We start from the raw sequence: 19,794 nt of genomic DNA, 5'->3' as shown, positions 1-19,794 counted from the left end.
CAATCTGTATCACTTCCTCAGGTATCTATTTGTCTCATGTCTGTCAATACACACACACACACACACACACCAGCCTGGCACTCCCACAGCAACACTCCCACACGCACACACCGCGTAGTGTGGTGGTTAGACGCTCGAATCACAGTCGAGAGGGTCCGGGTTCGAGTCCTGGGAAGTGGCGAGGTAAATGGGCGCGGCTCTTAATGTGTAGCGTGTGTTCACCTAGCAGTAAATAGGTACGGGATGTAACTGGAGGGGTTGTGGCCTCGCTTTCCCGGTGTGTGGAGTGTGTTGTGGTCTCAGTCCTACCCGAAGATCGGTCTATGAGCTCTGAGCTCGCTCCGTAATGGGGAAGACTGGCTGGGTGACCAGCAGACGACCGAGGTGAATTACACACACACACACACACACACACACACAAAGGGGTGTGGTGGCGGAGAGGGTATTTTTAGGACTTGTAGGGGTGTCTAGTGTGCTTTAATTGGACTTACTTTGAGTGCTTCAAGTATTTTGGATAAGTCTGGACATGTGTGTCTGTGGAGTCTTGGGTATGTTTTGTAAAACACTTTGCCATTTGTCGAGTGGTTTAAAGTTACCTACATATCACCATGATACTCAGGTTCTAGGTGGTTACACTCAAGATGAGCTTGGGTGGTGATATGGGCCCTAATATGCCCACCACTATAAATAGAATTGCCTGCGCCACTAATGGGCGGAAGCTGAACAGCGCTTCCCATACACTCTTCAAGTGTGCCTACAGGCGCTATAGGCCTTACCGTAAAAAAAAAAAAAAAGAAATAAAATTGGATGTGTAGGTGAGGGGAGTATATCGTTAGCTAAAATGCTCCTATTCTCTCTCTCTCTCTCTCTCTCTACTACTACTACTACTACTACTACTACTACTACTAGTATCGGATCCAAGCATTTATTAATTACGAGTGAGGGTGTTGATGCTCTATATGGTGCAAGGCAACAGGTTAACACGGAACAATAATGGAATGAAGGTTTCTGAAAGGATAATCAGATCCTGTGACTTACTGTGAGTCTGACTTTAAATGATTCTACGGCTTTAGGAGTAGGGATGTAGAAGAGGCTATAATTTAGGTGTGTACTACGGTGGATGGTGTGGCGGATCCAGGGAGGGGGTTGAAGAGGCCCCCAAAGGTTATCTCCCATCAAAAAAATAAAAAAAAAAAAAAAAATAAATAAATAAAAATAAATAAATAAATAGAAAAAATAAATAAATAAAAAGATCATACTGGATCCACGACTGACTACTACTGCTGCTGCTGCTGTTTTCCAAGGCCACAGAGAGGATTTTCCAGGATTTCAAGGATGTTTCTTCTGTTCGTAGTACAAGTGTCACTAGAGACGAAAAAAAAAAGTTATAATCAAGTATAGCCATTTTTTATGCGTGTCTTTCATGTCGGTAATGTAGACATGTTAGTTTGTCACTATAATCATAAAAGAACTCTTGAAAACCCATGTAACGAGAGAGAGAGAGAGAGAGAGAGAATAAAGATCAAGAACAAGATGGCGCCGTAAAAATTGCTTAAAGTCCAACAACATACAAAACATTCTGAGAGGAGAGCCTTTCTGCTTCTCTCTTGTAACTGATGACAGGAATTGGTGTAGATTGCATTGTGTGGCGTGGAGGAAGGTCAGAATTCGTGAGTGACTGAAGGAATTGACTCGGAACAGTGGAGAGAGAGAGAGTGAGGATGGTGACTGATGATGAACTGTCCAGGTGAGTCAAGGAAAATATGGTGAATTAATAGTCTTACTCCAACATCTATTATCACGATGGATCTATTTATTTTTTCTGGTAGTTTTTGACGTGTTTGGAATTCATTTGTACTTCGTTTTCGTCGCAAATCAGTAGTTTTTATATATTCCTAATAAATAAAAATAAATTGATAGATGAAATAAATGTATATTCTGTTTATTCCCTCAGAAAGTATATACTGCCTTGCGATGAAAACGAGGTAATATGAGGCCTTGTTGTTGATTTTTCCTCTTCCTTCACTTGAAACGCTAAGAAAACAAATAAAAAAATAGATGAATAAAATAGAAGTACTGTTTATTCCCTCAGAAATTACTGCAGAAAATATGACGCCTTGTTGATTTTCCTCTTCCTCCACTTGAAACGCTAAAAACCTAAAAAAAAAAAAAAAAAAAAAGTAAATAAATACAAAAAAAATAGATAAATAAAATAAAAGTGATGTTTTATTCCCTCTGAAATTACTGCATTGTGATGAAAATGAGAAAATATGAGACCTTGTTGTTGATTTTCCTCTTCTTCCACTTCAAATGCTAAAAATCCGTGTGACGTACCGAACACCTATTTGTGACCATTAGTGTTTAGTACTGGTGCTATTTGGCTATTACTGCTATATTTGCCCCTTTAAGAAGTTAGATTAGGGTGAAGTTGGATTAGATTAGCTTTGGTTAAGGTAGTTTAAGGGTTATGGTAGCATAGATTGAGTTTGTTTGGGTTTTTGGTTAGTCAGGGATACCAAAATGGATAATATTTCTTGTTTCCCCAAAAGTGTAAGGAGACAAACTTCTATATTTGACATAAAGGAAGGACATCTTGTAAACATCTCCCACTCATGAACCACAGACCCATGTAAATCCTAAGAAATCCTACAAATCCATGAAATAACCTTTGAAACATACTTGTAAACCCAAAACCCCTAAAAATCAACATGAAAAACTCTGAAGGTCCACCAAAACTTGTCAAAAATCCCCCTTGAAAATCCCACATCCCTCTGTTTAAGACTATGCTCAAAAATGTCCTAGAAATCCCTCTTAAATCCCACATCCCTCTATTTAAGACTATGGATAAAAAAAAAAAAAAAAAAAAAAAACGTAAAAAATCCCTCTTAAATTTTACTTCCTCCTGTTTAAGACTGTTCAAAAACCTGCAAAAAAATCCTCTTCAAATCTCACTGCCCTCTGTTTAAAACTATGCTAAAAAAATCCCTCTTAAATCTCACTCCCCCCTATTTAATACTATGCTAAAAAAAATTGCCAAAAATTTCTTTAAAAAATCCTACGTCCCCTTTTTTTAAGACTATGCTCGAAAACCTGCCAAAAATACCCTTTAAATCTCACACTCTCTTCAATACTATACTCAATAACCTGCCAAAAATCCTCCTTTAATTCCACGTCTCCCTGTTTAGTACTGTACTCCCCCCAGGCTGGCGGAGGAGGCGTTACTGCGGGAGGCTCAGCGTGGGGCTCAGCGGGCGCAGGAGTGTGGGCCATCAGGGTGGATAAAATGTCGCCTGCCGTCCACCAACAAGACCTTCCTTCAAAACACTCTGCTCGGTCAGTCATTTGTGTTTTTTTTTTTTTTTTGCGTTTTTGTCTGTTTGTGTTTATTGATTTATTTGTTTTGTTTATGTTTAGTTTGTTTTTGTGTGTCTGTATCTGTGTCTTTCTTTTCCTCCAATTCTCTTTTCTTTTTTTCATTGTTATGTATGTTGGTATTCCGGAAATTGATTCGCAGTGTCTTAGAACTCTGCGAAGATTGAGTGTGGTTGCCAAATGGGTGAATAAGAACATCAAGATTAGTAGTAGTAGTTGTAGTAGAAGTAGAAGTAGTAGTAGTAGTAGTAGTAGTAGTAGTAGTAGTAGTAGTAGTAGTAGTAGTAGTAGTAGTAAGAAGGGTAATAACACTTCTAATACTAATTATAGGCATTGTAAACTAAAAGAAAACAGGAGCAAAGGGATCAAACTACACCAAGAAGGAAGAAAGAAAAGAAAGAGTATCAAGATTAGTAGTAGTAGTAGTAGTAGTAGTAGTAGTAGTACCTAAATCACTAACCAATCTCTCAAATTAACAGGAGCAATGGCCTCAAACCGCACCAAGAAAAAAAAAAAAAAAAAAAAAATTGAAGTAGTAGTAGTAATAGTAGCAGCAATAGTAGTAGTAGTAGTAGCAGCACCTATAACACTAACCAAGCCCTCAAAACAACAGGAGCAATGGCCTCAAACCGCGCCAAGGAGAAGCAGGAACAGACGCGATGTGAACGAGGGCGGAGGAGAAGAGAGCAGGAGGAGAGAGACAAGAACACGTACAAGAGAGTTTACCTTCACGCCAGCACCAAGGCCCCCAGGAAGCCCACAGACCACCAAGACGCCCCCACAAACACCAAGAAGACCAGGAAAGAGAGAGAGAAGAATATGTTTACCTGGACTGACTCTGGGCTGGAGTTGGGGACTAAGAAGGCATCAGACGATAGGAAGGATGACAAAGGAAGGGGAAAGATGAAGACGCAGAAAACGAGAGCTCAGGTTGCTGTGTTGTCGAGGAGGATTAATTTTACACCAAGTACCGCCAAGGAGGGAGTAGAGGATAAAAGATAGTAGTGTGGTGGTGGTGGTGGTGGTGTATGTATGTGTGTTTGTGTTTATTTATGGAGGAAGGACTGGGTGAATGAGTAGTAGTAGTAGTAGTGGTAGTAGTAGTAGTAGTAGTAGTATTTATTTGTCATACCTGATAATGATAAGATATACTGGTTGTTTGAGAGAGAGAGAGAGAGAGAGAGAGAGAGAGAGAGAGAGAGAGAGAGAGAGAGAGAGAGAGAGAGAGAGAGAGACACGAGGTAACAAAAATTTCTCATAACAAACTCATTTCTTGTCGTTTCCTAGAAGTAGTGGTGTTCCTCAATCCAGCGTCCCTCTCTGTTTGTCGCCATCCCCTCTCTGTCGTTCAGTATTATTGTCAGTATTGCCGTGTTCTGTGTTACAAATGGAGTTTATTCAGGATCATGAAAAAAGGTTATATTTATGATAGTAATCTTTGTCACTCACCAATTATTACCTCCTCACTTAGCCTCTTCAGTACTGGGATGCATTTTTACCTTGAGTTTTGGGTGTGATTTGACCATTTTATTGACATTAGGAAGGGTCTATGGCGGTCAGAAGATTAATGGCCAAAGTCTTCACTATTTCAAACCCCCACATAATTTTCTGAAGCTGTATAAAATCACCAAATAGTAAGCAGAATGAATGTGAGTGAGATCTAGGTACAATTAGACCATTTTATTGACATTAGGAAGGGTCTATGGAGGTCAGGAGATTAATGGCCACAGTCTTCACTATTCTAATCCCCATGTAAGTTTCTGAAGCTGAATACAATTACCAAATAGTAACCAGAATTTTTTTATCTATTTATTTATTTTTTTTTATGTAAGAGGGAGAACTACCAAGGGAAAAAAATTAATATTAGAAAAAAAAAGGCCCACTTGAATTGTAGGCTCCATAAAAGAATGAAAAGAATTAATCAAGGTTCAGGGAGAAATATCTCGACACCTCTCTCTTGAAAGAATGGATATGAAAATGTGTCATGGTACTGAAGAGGTTAATTGCGTACACTTAAGTAACTTTTCTGATGTTTTGTGTATCTTGTATGTTGAATGATGTGTTCTGTGTAATATTTGACTCATGAAACGTGTATATGCTGAAAATATTTGGAAAAGTTATGAGGGAAGCAAAAAAAGAATAAAAAAGATGTGCTCATATGCTTTGAATGATGTGTTCTGTGTAATGTTTGACTCATGAAACGGATATGTGGCGAAAATAGTTGGAAAAATTACGAGGGAAAAAAAAAAATAAAGATGTGCTCATTTGGTATTTATCATGTATGTTGAATGAATGATGTGTTCTGTGTAATATTTGACTCATGAAACGTATATGTGTCGAGAATATTTGGGAAAGTTACGAGGGAAGCAAAAATAATAAAAAAACGCGTGCTCATTTGCTAACACCACTTTACTTCACAACAGTAACTCTCAACTATTGTAAAGAGTTGGATCACATCACATTGAGCGTCTCCCACCAGTCAGTTACCAGCAAACTGAGCAAAATCCAATGCTGCAAATAACTTAATCTTACATTTAGGATCACAGGTAATGCACACTAAGCTCTATTATTCATCGTAAACCTTGCTATTATATCTTGACTTGCTAAAATTGCTCTCTCTCTCTCTCTTACACACTCACACACACACAGAGGGCCAATCAATCACTCATAGTAGACACAGGAGATGTTGTAGTAGTGGGAGTTGTTTTCCAGGCCCACAGAGGAGGAGTTGATGTACTTGGTGAAACGCATTGTCTGGGCGTCACAATACACCAGGCTCAGAGTGTTTTTTTTGGGCTCCACTGTCAGTAACTGTGGAAAGATGAAAAGACAGGGATATAAGTCTGTTTGTGTGTTGGGAAGGGTATGTGTGTGTGTGTGTATGTGTCTCTCTCCTTCTTCTCTTTCTTACTTCTCTCTATTTAAACCTCCTTTGTATTCCTTTGTATACATCTTATTCCTCACTCCTCTTCTTGTTTCTCCTTCTTATTCCTTCTCATTTTCTTTCCTCCTATTTCTTCTCCTTAGTCTTCTTACTCCAATTTTTTTATTTCTTCCTTTCCTTATTCCATTCCTCTCTTTGTTTTCTTCTTCTATCCTTCAATTACTCCCTACTCCTTGTGTTTCTTCAGTTCATTCCTCCTCCTCCTCCGAGAGAGAGAGAGAGAGAGAGAGAGAGAGAGAGAGAGAGAGAGAGAGAGAGAGAGAGAGAGAGAGAGAGAGAGAGAGAGAGAGAGAGAGAGAGAGAGAACTTCGTACAAAACAAGACAGACTCACCTCCTCATCCTCGTCCTTCTCTATGTAGGAGATGTGGCCGCCCATGGTCTCGTTCCACAGACTATTCACATTATTGAAGAGGTAGGCGTCGAGGGCGGAGCGGCGGTCAGTGCAGTCATCGTCCCTCAGCAGCGTGTAGCATTTGTGGCTCCAGCGCTGCACCTCCACTCGACTCCTTGGGTTGGGTTGGACTGGGGAAGAGAGAAAAAAAATAGATGAATAAATAGAATAAATAAATAAATAGATTGGGTTGGGGTGGACTGCAAAAAAAAAAAAATAAACTAATGAATAAATAGAAAATAAAGCAAAATAAATAAATGGGGGACTGTATTCTTTTAGTTAAGATTAGGTAGGTTAGATTTGGTTGAAAAAAAAAAATATAATGAGTAAGGACTATATTCTTCTAAAAAAGTTGTATAGTCTGTCTACTCTAAAATGTCTCCTGGATTTCAAACACATTGTGGCTTATTGATAAAGTCATTGATTTGATGTGAATAATACTTTTCTGTTGATCAATGCACATAATACAAGGACAGCTCACAGTTTTCCTCAAGATCTCACAACCATGCATGAATTCCTGGGACACTATTTAGCCTGAGACCTGGGAACCATTTTAAAGTAGACAGACTATAGTTGAGTGTTGTGGTTATGATAGGTCACCAGCAAACACACACACAGACTCGGCTACTTGAGAAGAGGAATGTAAAAGGAAGAGAGAGAAGAAAAAATTGAAATGTTAAGAAAGAAAAGAAAAGGATAAAGAGGAGAGAAAAAAGAAAAGGAAAAGATAAACAGGAAAAGAGAGAAAAGAATTACAAATGTAAAAAGGAAGAAAAGAAAAAGATAAACAAGGAGAAAAGAAATAGGAAAAAAAAAGGAAAAAATAAACAGGAAGAGAAGAGAGAAAAAGAGAAAAGCAGGAAAAAGAAAAGGAAAAGATAAACATGAAGAGAAGAGAAAATGAAAAATAGAATTGTAAAAAAAAAAAAAAAAAAAAGAAAAATGGAAAAGGAAAAAAAAAAAAACAAGAGAAGAGGAAAAGAAGAGAACTCAACACAAATCAAACACCAAGAAACAGACATAGACAGACAGAAAAATATGAAAAAACATGAAGGGAAAAGAAAATAGAAAAGAAAAAGCAAAAGAGAAAAAAAAAAAAAAAGTGAAAAATAAAAAAGAAAACCTAAACACACACAAAAAACAAACACACACAGGAAGAGAGAGAGAGAGAGAGAGAGAAAAAAAATTGCAACCCAACACAAACACCAACGAATGAACACACAGACACACTCACCAATATCCTCCTCATCCTCGGAGTCATCATCTGAGTCCTGCGGTGCCATGGTGTGCAGGCGGAGTCCCGTGAGCTGCGACAGGACCAGGAAGAACGCCTCACACTGCAGGAACCTTTGGCACTCCCTCACCTCCTGCGGCATGTCATCCCACGGGAGGTACTGCAGGGAAGACGATGGAGTGTCAAGGATGGAGGAAGATGGTGAGAGATGAAAAAGAATGTGATGGAGTGAAGGAGGAGGGACGGAGAGAGAAGAATGTGAAGGAGGGAAGGAAGATGGTGAGAGATGAAAAGAATGTGAAGGAAGGAAGGAAGAGGGAGACAACGAATGTGAAGGAAGAGGGAGAGAGAAGAATGTGAAAGAGGGAAGGAAGAGGGAGAGAGAAGAAAAAATGTGAAGGAAGGAAGAAAGAGGGACAGAGAGAAAAAGAGAGAGAGAGAGAGAGAGAGAGAGAGAGAGAGAGAGAGAGAGAGAGAGAGAGAGAGAGAGAGAGAGAGAGAGAGAGAGAAAAGATTATGGAAGAGAGAGAAAGATTTAAGCACTATTGTTTTGAATGCTGACTGAAGGATATTGGAAGTTACAAAATTGGAAGAAATCTAAAAAAAAAAAAAAAAAAAAAAAAAAAAGCAAAAGAAAAGATCCATAAAAAAAGTACAAATAGATGAAAAAGAAAAAAAAAAAAAAAAAAAAAAAAAAAATAACACTCCAAGAATCAAACAAACACACACACACACACGGTCACAGTTTACCTGATAAGACTGTCTGTTTGGGGGTCCGCTCTGCTTCCACGCCTTGCAGTACCACATGGCCATGGACACCTTCTCATTCACCTCCTGCGTCAAGAAGTTCTCCAGTGCCACCTCAGACGACTCACTGAACTTCCTCCTGATCTCCCGCTGTGTCTCCGGGTCAAGGTAGATCGGGTTAATCCATGCGTAGAAATCTTCCTCCTATGGGTTACAATGAGAAAAACTGTGTTACTTAATTGTCTTCCATGTGTAGAAGTCAATAAGAAAAACTGTGTTACTTGTTTGTCTTGCATGCGTAGAAAACAAGACAGAGAGAGAGAGAGAGAGAGAGAGAGAGAGAGAGAGAGAGAGAGAGAGAGAGAGAGAGAGAGAGAGAGAGAGAGAGAGAGAGAGAGAGAGAGAGAATGTAACAGAACCCCAAACATTTTTCCCCTCACCTCAAAGTCTCCCGGAGCAGTGAAGGGCGGGGGAATAATTGAACACTTTCCGCTGCCTTCAGACTGTCCTGGGGCATCGGGGGGCAGGGGAGGGGGCATCTTCCCCTGCTGCTGCATCACCGGGGGGCCGTGGAACCACCCGTTGATTGACAGACGAGTTTTGTTCCGTGACAGAACCTCGGAAACCTGCAAAAAAGTGTTGTCATGAGTGTTGCAAGGTGTGGTGTTGTGTCAGTCAGTCAGTCATCCAATCAGACATCTAGTCAGTCAGTCAGTCATCAAATCAGCCATCTAGTCATTCATTCATTCATTCATTCAGTTCAGTCAGTCAGTCACCCACCTGATGGAAGGAGGTGGGGCAGACTTGGAAGAAGGCAAAGGCATTGTTCTTGGGGACCAGCGACCTCACGATCTCCTTTGGTTGGCCGCTGTCTGCAAAAATAGTGATGCCTCGGTAAACCCTTGTCTGTGTGTGTGTGTGTGTGTGTGTGTGTGTGTGTGTGTGTAATTCACCACCACGGTCGTCTGCTGGTCACCCTTTCGGCCTTCCCCATTATGGAGCGTAATGGGGAGCGTGTGTGTAGTTATATTTTAGAGTCTTGTTATGATCACTTTGTATATAAAAAAGAAAAAAATGAAAGAAAAAGTAAATAGAAACAATAAAAAAAAGTAAATAAATCAATAAAATACCATCACAGGAGAAGAGGTCAAGAGTGCCACCGTCCTCGCTGGTCCACGGAGGAACCAAGTAGAGGATGTAGGCGATGAGGCGGCCCTCCAGCACATCATCATGGCACAGCAACACATCTGCCGGCACACACACACCTCAGCACCTCAACACTCACCACCAAGACATCATCATCATCATCATCATTATTATTATTATTATTACACCTGTGCTATGGAGAATTGTGGTGAAAATGCAAATCTCTAACTAAAACAAAATCTATTAATGTTGTTTTTTGTTTATTATTATCATTATTATTATTCCCATCATCATTATCATAATCATCATCATTATTATTATTATTATTACACTTGGATTACTGAGAAATGACAAAAATGCAGAAATTGTGTTAAAACTGAAAAATCCATAAATGTTTTTGTTTATTATTACTACTACTACTACTATTATTATTATTATTATTATTATTATCAAATAGTAAGTAGAATGAATATGGAAATGTGTCATGCTACTGAAGGGGTTAACAAGAGGGAAGCAGTAATACAAACATCAAACTTCCCGACCTTCACAATGCAGGAAAGGTCAGGCAGGGACAGCTAATCCTAATGGAACTTAAAATAGTGAAGACTGTTGCCATTAATCTTCTGACTTTCATAGACCCTTCCTAATGTCAATAAAATGGTCTAATGGTATGCAAATCTCAAGGTAAAAATGCGTTCCAGTACTGAAGGGATTAAAATGTGAAGACTGTGGCCATTAATCTTCTGACCTCCATAGACCTTTCCTAATGTCAATAAAATGGTCTAATGGTACACAAATCTCAAGGTAAAAATGCATCCCAGTACTGAAGGAGTAAGTCTAATACTAATACTACCTGTGTAACTGTATCTGGAGGACCCCATGTCAACGGTGTCCTGCAGAGGGAGTCCTGTGATATCCTGTAGCCAGACCCTCATGTCATTGTACAGGAAGTCCCTCAGGGCAGAGATGTAAGGGGTGGTGACGCTCTTGAGGTCTGGCGTCTGGTGGAACTGTCAGGGTGGGTGGTGGTACAGTTACAGTCACTCCCTCGGCATTGTGAATAGGTTAGGTTTTGACTGACTGATTGACTGTTTGATTGACTGCATTGTGAATAGGTTAGGTTATGTTGACTGATTGATTGACTGACTGATTGACTGACTGGCTGACTGATTAATGGATATAAAAAAGGCTTCTGATAAAGTCTCTCACAGCAGACTACTTTGGAAGTTAGGGAGCATAGGAGGATTGAGAGTGACTGACTGAATGAATGATTGACTGACTAACTGGTTGACTGACTGACTGACTGTTTGCTTGACTGGATACCTGCTTCTCAAACTACCATTAAACACACAAACACCCTCCAACACCCCAAAACACCCACTACAACCTACCAAAACTAAAAATATAACTTCTACTAACTCACCACCACCACCACCACCACCACACCAGTACACAAACCTTATACAGATCATTGTTCTTAGCGAGGAGAGGAATGTCAGCTAACTCTTTCTTGACTCCCTCTAAAAACACTTCATTCTCCAACAGGTTCTTGACGTAGCAGGAGAGAAACGGCTTCCGGATCACTTCTACGTCACCTTCTGCAGGAGATGAGGTTAGTGAGAGGAGGAGAGAAGGAGAGAGGGAGGAGTGAGAGAGAGAGAGAGAGAGAGAGAGAGAGAGAGAGAGAGAGAGAGAGAGAGAGAGAGAGAGAGAGAGAGAGAGAGAGAGAGGAGAGAGAGAGGAGAGGAGAGGAGAGGAGAGGAGAGGAGAGGAGAGGAGAGAGAGAGAGGAGAGGAGAGAGAGAGAGGAGGAGAGAGAGAGGAGGAGGAGGAGGAGAGATGGAGAGAAGAAGGATAGAGATGGAGAGAAGAAGGAAAGAGAGATGGAGAGGAGGAGAGGAGAGAAAGAGACATGCAAGAGGGAGGAGGAAAGTGAGAGAAGAAAGTATAAAGAGGAGAGACAGAGAGAGGGAAATAAATGCAAGAAAGACAACATTAGTGACAGAAAGAGGAAGAGAGAAGAGAAAGAGAGAGGGTGCAGAAGAGACAAAAAGTTAGTGAGAGAAGGAGAAAGAGAAGGCGAAAGAGACAGAGATAGAGATTTTATACACAGTTATATATATTTCTTTATCTTATTTCTTTTTATGTAAGAGGAGAAAGTGGTAACTTCTAGGCACCTTCTATGGGAAAGACAAAGGTTAGGTTAGGTAAGATAACACCCACAAACACACATACCAACAAGAGAGTCCTCATGACCTTCCGCTAGCTGCCATCCATTCTTTATCTTCTGCTTGCTTTCTTCACTACCACAGCATGAGTGAAGGACAGGCACCACCACACTGCTGTCCCTGCTGGCTGTGGCTGTGGCTTCACTGGTCTCTTTGAAGCTTACAGTGACACCCGCAGCTTCTTTCTCCAAAGCTTTCTTCTTCTTCCTCAGCTTCTTTTTCTGTGAGGCTGTGAGAATTGGCTGGCTTGTGATTTTGACTTCATTTTCAGCTTCTATTTTTATTTCCTGGTTTTGTTTTTTCCTCCTTTTTCATTTTTTTTGCTGGTGTTTCCTTGTCTTCATTTCCTTCTCCCATTTTCTTATTTTTCTTATTTGGTTGTGTTGCATTTATGAGTTTTGTGTTACTTATTATTTTGTTTTTGCTTCTTCTTGTTTTCCTTCATGTTCTTCCCTATCTTCTCTTCCTCCTTTTCCTCATTCTTCTTGGTATCTTCTTTTCTCATCTTCTTCACTGGTACTTCCTCTTCCTCCTCCTCCTCCTCTTCTTTCTCCTTTCCTTCATCTTTTGCACTACTGTCACTCTGGTTTCCTTTCCTCTTCCTCTTCTTCTTTCTCTTTTTGCCTTTCTTCTCTTCCCCCTTCTCTGTTTCATCTGTTTTGTTGTCTTCCTTCTTTTCTTCCTTCTCTGTTATGTCAAGACTTCCATTTTCTTCTTTTGTCTCATTTTCTGCATTTTTCTTGTTTGTTTTTGCAGTTTTTCCCTCTCCTTGTGTTTGTTTATTCATCTTATTCATCACCACTTTCATTCCATCGTTATTTTCATTCATATTTTCCTTCTTTATTTCTTTTCCTTCGTCTTTACTTTCATTCATGGCTGCGTTCCCTTCCTGACTCATTTTTCCCTTCTTCTTCTTCTTCTTTTTCTTCCTCTTCTTCTTCCCTGTCCCATCTTTATCACTCTCATTTGCCTCTATCTTTATTTTCTTGGCTGGTGAGGCATCGTCATCTATCTTCTCTTTTTCTTCTTTAATGACATTTGATTCAGTTCCTTGCTCCATCTTCCCCTTCATCCTCTTCCTCTTCTTTTGTCCTGATGGTGAAGGTGGTGTGGTGATGGTGGTGGTGGTGGTGATGGTGATGGTGTTAGTAGATGTTGTGTTGGTGTCATCGGTTAACTTCTTCTTCTTCTTCTTCCTCTTCCTCTTCTTCTTTGTGGCCTCTGTGAGTGAGAAAAACGATAATAGGTTAGTGTGTATTGTTTACCTATCTTCTACTATCTCCTTTTTACTTTATTTTTTTATTATTTTGCATCATTATTACTATCATTATCATATAGACGAAATGTGAAGGGAAATACAGTACCATTATTATCTTTTTCCTTCTTCTCTTCTTCTTGTGATAATTTTTCTTCTGTTTTCTTCCCTTCTTCTTTTTCTGCATTCACTCCTTCCATCTGCAAATTTTCCTTCTTCATTTTCTCTTCCTCCATGTTTTCTTCTTTTACTCCTATCTGTAAAACTTTCTTCTTTTTCTTCCGCTTCTTCTTCTTCCCTTCTTCATTACCTTCTACATTCACTCCTTCCTCCAAACCTTCCTTCTTCTCTTCTTTTCCTTCTTTCTTTTCTTCTTTATTTACTCCTTGCAAGTCTTTCTCCTCCTCCTTCTTTTCTTCTCCATTTTCTCTTCCTTCCATCTGTAAACTTCCTTTCTTCTTTTTCTTCTTCTTCCCTTCTTTCTTATCTTTTCCATTTACTCTTTCCTCCAAACCACCCTTCTTCTCTTCTTTTCCTTCTCCCTTTTCTTCTTTATTTACTTTCAAATCTTTCTTCTCCTCTTTTTCTTCTTCATTTTCTCTTCCTTCTATCTGCAAACCTCCCATTTTCTTCTTCTTCTTCTGCATCTTCATCTCTGCATTAATAGAAGTCATCTTTTCCATCTTCTCTATCTCCTTCTCTCCACTTTTACTCTCTTTATCTTCTTTTGTCATGTCTTCTTTATTTTGTTCCTCTTCCTTCTTCTCTTTCAAGTTTTTATTTTGTGTGTTGCTTCCACTCCTCTTCCTCTTCTTTGCCATCTTCTTTGTTGTTTGTTTGTGTTGCAGCTATATTTGGTGTGTCTGTGTGGGTGAAGATGGGGTAGATGAAGAGGGAGAGTCATTATTAGTGTGTTGGTAAAAAGGTGTATTTTTTTTTTCATCTGACAAAAAAAAGGAAAAGTGGATAAGTAGAGTGATTGATAAATGTGATGGTTTGAATTTTTTTTTCTCTCTCTCTCTCTCTCTCTCTCTCTCTCTCTCTCTCTCTCTCATTATTTTCAGTTCTTTCTCTTTCTTTCCAGATTTCTTTTCTCCAATCCTTCTCTCTCTCTCTTTCCCTTTCCAGCTCTCTCTCTCTCTCTCTTTTTTCCCTTTTCAGCTCTCAATTTTTTCTTTTTTTTTTCCCTTCTTTTACAGCTCTCTCTCTCTCTCTCTTGCATTCCTTCCCGTCCAAATACTCTCACTTTCCTCTCCCAGCTACCCTCTCACACATGCCAGCGTCCCAGCCTTCCATTCCTCGTAACATCACCTTTACGCTCACTCACACGCCGGTAAATTTTCGCTAAACCACATCCCTCTTATTTACGCGTGAAAGACTACTTCATTATCATTGATTTTTTAATATGTTGTCTTTTATGTTCTCAGGATAGGACACAAATGAGCTGGGAGAAGTGGAAAGGTTTGTAAGTCAGGATTTACTCACGTTTCCTAGCTGTTCCTTAAGGTTTTAGTGGTTTACAGATACACATAAGCACGTGTCTGAGGAGTGAGGGATGAGGTCTCGGTCTGGGTCCAAATGCTCTCGCTTGATCTTGATCTTTGTGGTATCTTATTTGTTTTTCTTTTTAACCAGGGAAATATAATGAAAAATGCATGTAACTGAGGATAGATTATTATTTTTTTCTATTTATTATAAACAAGTTGAGTTGAATATACAGTTAGAACGGATCATAAAAGCGAATCTATGGAAAAGTATGTCTGTCTTAGATAATTTTCTGCTTATTTTCTTAGGAATGGAGTTTAATCTTGTAAGTTTTAAGGAAACACTACTAATAATATACTAGTTATTTATTTATTATCATATCTAGAAAAACACTAACTTCAAGCAAATTACCTCTCCCTCTTTCCAGCGAGGAGAGGGAGAGAGGGGGCGGGGGATGAGGATGACATGAAGAAGCGAAGAGTCAGTCAGCTGATGGCAGGAGAGGGAGGTGGATGTGTGTGACTTTCTCCCTCCCCTTCTCTTTTTTATTTTGTTCTGTTATGATTTCCACCTCCCGTCTTTACGTTTTAGTTCACTTTAAGACGCCGAAAAGTGCCGCTGAAGTGTTCTAAGTGGACCATAAGTGAACTACGCCACGTGTTGCGCAAGAGAGAGAGAAAAACTTAGAAAAACAACTTACATTAACTTTGAAAATCTGTGAAATGAAAAAAATGAATAAAAAAAGGAATTAGGAAAAAAAGTGAGGAAGAAATGAAGGAATAAGAAAACATTTTAAAGATAAAGAAAAAGAAAATAAAAACTGCTTGATAGAAAGTAAACAAGAGAGAGAGAGAGAGAGAGAGAGAGAGAGAGAGAGAGAGAGAGAGAGAGAGTATATAATAATTAAAAAAATGGATGAAGAGGATGGAGGAGAAGGAGGAAGAAGAGGAGGAGGTGGTGGTGGTAGTGGTGGTGGAGGAGGAGGAGGAGGAGGAGGAGGAGAGGGAGAAGAGATGAAGGAGGACGAGGAGGAGGAGAGTGTAAAGGGAAGACATATGGTGAAAGGAAGAGGAGGAGGAGGAGGAGGAGGAGAGGAAGACACTATACAAACAAGAGGAAGAAGAGGAGGAACTGAAGAGAAGAGTGTCAAGAAAGAAGAAACAAGAGGAGGAGGAGTAAGAGTAGAGGTGGAGGAAGAAGAGGAAGAAGGAAGAGGAAGAGAGGAAGAAGAAGAAGAGGAGTTGGATATTGGTGATGTTAATGGCAATGCTACGAGAGGTAAGTGATTCTCTCTCTCTCTCTCTCTCTCTCTCTCTCTCTCTCTCTCTCTCTCTCTCTCACACACACACATTTTTTTCCCTTTCTTGTTCATTTTTTTGTTGTTATTTTTGATGTTCCTCCTCCTCCTCCTCCTCCTCCTCCTCCTCCTCCTCCTCCTCCTCCTCCTCCTCCTCCTTCTTCTTCTTCTTCTTCTTCTTCTTCTTCTTCTTCTTCTTCTTCTTCTTCTACTTCTACTTCTACTTCTACTACTACTACTACCACCACCACCACCCCACCCACCGAGACTCAGATAGCATTGTTCCGTTAGATAACAAGAGATAACAGTTTCCATGACAACCAGAATACAATGTTAAGTCGTAGAGAAATGATTTAATCTTGTTCTGTTTTGTATTTCGCCTTTCTATAGATTGTGTAGGTTAAGAGGACCATTATTTGATTTATTACTTATTTATTTATGTATTTATCTATCTATTTATTTATCTATCTATTTATTTATTTATCTATTTATTTATCTATCTATCTATCTATCTATTTATTTGTCTATCTATTTATTTATCTATCTATCTTTCCATCTATCAACCTATCAAATTTTACGTGGGCACACACACACACACACACACACACACACACACACACAGAGAGAGAGAGAGAGAGAGAGAGAGAGAGAGAGAGAGAGAGAGAGAGAGAGAGAGATTTTAAAAAGAACCACACAATCCTAGCGTATTACACGATTAAAGAGAGAGAGAGAGAGAGAGAGAGAGAGAGAGAGAGAGAGAGAGAGTTGCGTAGGCGATGTGTTTAGAAATAATCACACACTATTAAATGCTTAAAGAGGAAAGACTAACACATCATTCATTCACTCCCACGTAAATAGAGAGAGAGAGAGAGAGAGAGAGAGAGAGAGAGAGAGAGAGAGAGGGGGTGGTGTTCCATATGGTTCAAAGATAGCAATCGTTCATGTCTGTAATCTTTTTCTTTTTTTTTTCTTTTTTTCTCGGTAGTGTAAAGAAAGGAATATTGGTGAAGATTAAAATATGAAGATGGTTTTCATTTTTTGTTGTTATATAAAGAGTGAGAAAGAAAATGTTTTATAAGATTTGTTAGTATGTCTTCTTTTTATCTTTCTTTTTTTATATATTTAAATGTCGATTCTTGTTCTTCTTGTTCTTGATCTTGTTCCTTTTCTTCTTCTTCTTCTTCATGTCATTTTTTTTTTCATGTACGATAACTATTATAAAATGTACGAGGTCAGAAATTCTAAAAAAAAAAAAAAAGCTTTAATTGTTACTGTTATTTTATTTTGCCATTCATTTTAAGAGAAGGAATGTTATTTGAATGTCGATTATCATTTATTCTTGTTCTTTTTCTTATTTTTCTTATAATTTTTTCACGTACGATAACTTATATAAAACGTACGAGGTCACAAATTCTTAAAGCTTAAATTGTTGCTCTTATTTTACAAACCTTGCCAGTCATTTTAAGGAAAAAATATATATTACTCTATAAGATTGTCTGTTCTTCTTTCTTTTTTATATTTGAATGTCGCTTATCACTCTTGTTCTTGTTCTTGTTCTTCTTCATGTAATTTTTCCACGTACGAGGTCAGAAATAAAAAAAAAAGGAGGTTTAAATAATTACTCTTATTTTACCTTGCCATTCATTTCAAAAGGAGAGAAAATATATTACTTTAAGATTGTCTGTATTTTTTTTATTTATTATTTATTTATATATTTATTTTTGAATGTCGATTACCACTCTTGTTCTTGTTCCTGCTTTTCTTGTTGTTCTTGTTCTTGTTCCTGTTCTTGTCATTTTTCCACGTACGATAACTTTAATAAAAACGTACGAGGTCACAAATTCTAAAAGTATCAATTATTACTCTTATTTTCCCTTGCCATTCATTTTGGAAGCAATTTAGGGTAACGAAACATTTGCATAACTTGTCATCATCAATTATGTGTGTTCCGGTGACCAGATTTGAGCGCTGAGGTGACACGGGTACGATAATGTGACACGGTACGGTAGTTGTGACACGGTACGATAGTTGTGACACGGTACGATAGTTGGTAATTGTGACATGGTACGATAGTTGTGACACGGTACGATAGTTATGACACGGTACGATAGTTGATAATTGTGACACGGTACGGTAGTTGTGACATGGTACGATAGTTGTGACACGGTACGATAGTTGTGACACGGTACGATAGTTGTGACACGGTACGATAGCTGATAATTGTGACACGGTACGATAGTTGTGACACGGTACGATAGCTGATAATTGTGACACGGTACGGTGGTTGTGACATGGTACGATAGTTGTGACACGGTACGATAGCTGATAATTTTTGACACGGTACGGTAGTTGTGACACGGTACGATAGTTGATAATTGTGACACGGTACGATAGTTGTGACACGGTACGGTAATTGTGAGTGATGTAAGAGGTCGAGTGATACGATACACAAAGTGGTTGTCACTCACACTAAGAGGATTTCACAGTTTATCGATTTATTCCAAGGTCATTTGATTTCTCTCTCTCTCTCTCTCTCTCTCTCTCTCTCTCTCTCTCTATCAAAACAACAAAAATGAATGATGAATAAAGAGAAAAAAATTAACTGTTTCAATTATCATCACCATTTTATTTATTTATTTATTTATTTTGCGATTTCACTCTCTGGTGACCGAAACATTTTGAAACACTCCCTTTAAAAGTTTCGCTCACTCTTCAAGCTTATGTACAATACGTATGTGGGTGGCAGCAGGGAGTGGGCGATTAATTGTGACATTGAACGAATCTATTTGAAAGGGCGTGTTTACGTTTGACCGAAGTTTTATGGTAATGGTTGTGATGGTGGTGGTGGTGGTGATGGTGATGGTGGTGGTGTTGGTGGTAATGGTGATGGTGGAGGTGACACAAGCATAGGTAATCTTTAAAGAGAGAGAGAGAGAGAGAGAGAGAGAGAGAGAGAGAGAGAGAGAGAGATTGTTGACACGAGAGAATCCATGTTATTCTAGATACGTCTCTCTCTCTCTCTCTCTCTCTCTCTCTCGTAAATTGCTGGCTTATCTTTAAAATCCGACGCAGTTTTTCTATTTTCTTCTTTTTCTTATCTTTTGGTCACATTATTATTATTATTATTATTATTATTATTATTATTATTATTATTATTACGAAAGGAGAGAAAACAGTACAGCAATTTTTCTTCTTCTTCTTCTTCTTCTTCTTCTTCTTCTTCTTCTTCTTCTACTACTACTACTACTACTACTACTACTACTACTACTACTACTACTACTACTACTACTACTACTACTACTACTACTACCACCACCACCACCACCACCACCACCACCAACACCACCACATAAAAAAAACACACGTTAGTTTTCCTTACCTGCAGGAAATGGAAATTTGAAAGATACGAAGGAAGATGAGGAGGAGGAGGAGGAGGAGGAGGAGGAGGAGGAGGAGGAGGAGGAGGAGGCGTGGTCTTTAGGGCGGGGCTGGTTGGGCGGGGCTGTTCTGGGTGGAGCAATCGATGGACTCACCTACCTCCACCTACCTCCACCTATCTCCACCACCTCCTCTTCCTCCTCCTCCTCCTCCTCCTCCTCCTCCTCCTCCTCCTCCCATTTTCCTCCAAGGGCAGAAAGCTTGTGGATGAGGCGAGAGAGAGAGAGAGAGAGAGAGAGAGAGAGAGAGAGAGAGAG

General features: G+C 39.2%; 3 protein-coding genes and 1 long non-coding RNA gene across 4 annotated transcripts in view; 2 read left to right on the top strand and 2 right to left on the bottom strand.

Moving 5' to 3' along the window:
* The first annotated feature begins 1,544 nt into the window (after window positions 1–1,544).
* LOC123512703 (protein POLR1D-like) lies at window positions 1,545–4,780 on the top strand. Its single transcript, XM_045269238.1, has 3 exons — window positions 1,545–1,747; window positions 3,203–3,333; window positions 3,986–4,780. The coding sequence occupies exons 1-3, from the start codon at window positions 1,722–1,724 to the stop codon at window positions 4,372–4,374; spliced, it is 546 nt and encodes a 181-aa protein (XP_045125173.1). The 5' UTR covers window positions 1,545–1,721; the 3' UTR covers window positions 4,375–4,780.
* A 983-nt stretch (window positions 4,781–5,763) lies between these two features.
* LOC123512702 (prolyl 3-hydroxylase OGFOD1-like) lies at window positions 5,764–12,367 on the bottom strand (the record flags this gene model as incomplete). Its single annotated transcript, XM_045269237.1, has 10 exons — window positions 5,764–6,183; window positions 6,649–6,839; window positions 7,943–8,102; window positions 8,693–8,893; window positions 9,130–9,315; window positions 9,470–9,561; window positions 9,820–9,936; window positions 10,689–10,845; window positions 11,294–11,433; window positions 12,070–12,367. Coding segments are annotated over 10 exons (1,692 nt in total), but the record flags the coding sequence as incomplete, so codon positions are not given.
* A 1,598-nt stretch (window positions 12,368–13,965) lies between these two features.
* LOC123512701 lies at window positions 13,966–14,962 on the bottom strand. The gene is made up of 2 exons (XR_006677168.1): window positions 14,803–14,962; window positions 13,966–14,180 (listed from the first exon to the last, which is right to left on the bottom strand). It is a non-coding gene; the product is annotated as an uncharacterized LOC123512701 (long non-coding RNA).
* A 921-nt stretch (window positions 14,963–15,883) lies between these two features.
* Window positions 15,884–19,794, top strand: part of LOC123512554 — an 81,268-nt gene continuing 77,357 nt past the window's right edge. The window contains 1 exon segment of the mRNA XM_045268981.1: window positions 15,884–16,080. The gene's annotated coding sequence lies outside the window, so the exon portion shown is untranslated.

This window comes from Portunus trituberculatus, chromosome 34, assembly GCF_017591435.1.
Source record: "Portunus trituberculatus isolate SZX2019 chromosome 34, ASM1759143v1, whole genome shotgun sequence".
Taxonomy (NCBI): domain Eukaryota; kingdom Metazoa; phylum Arthropoda; class Malacostraca; order Decapoda; family Portunidae; genus Portunus; species Portunus trituberculatus.
This window is presented reverse-complemented; position numbering and strand designations above follow the sequence as displayed.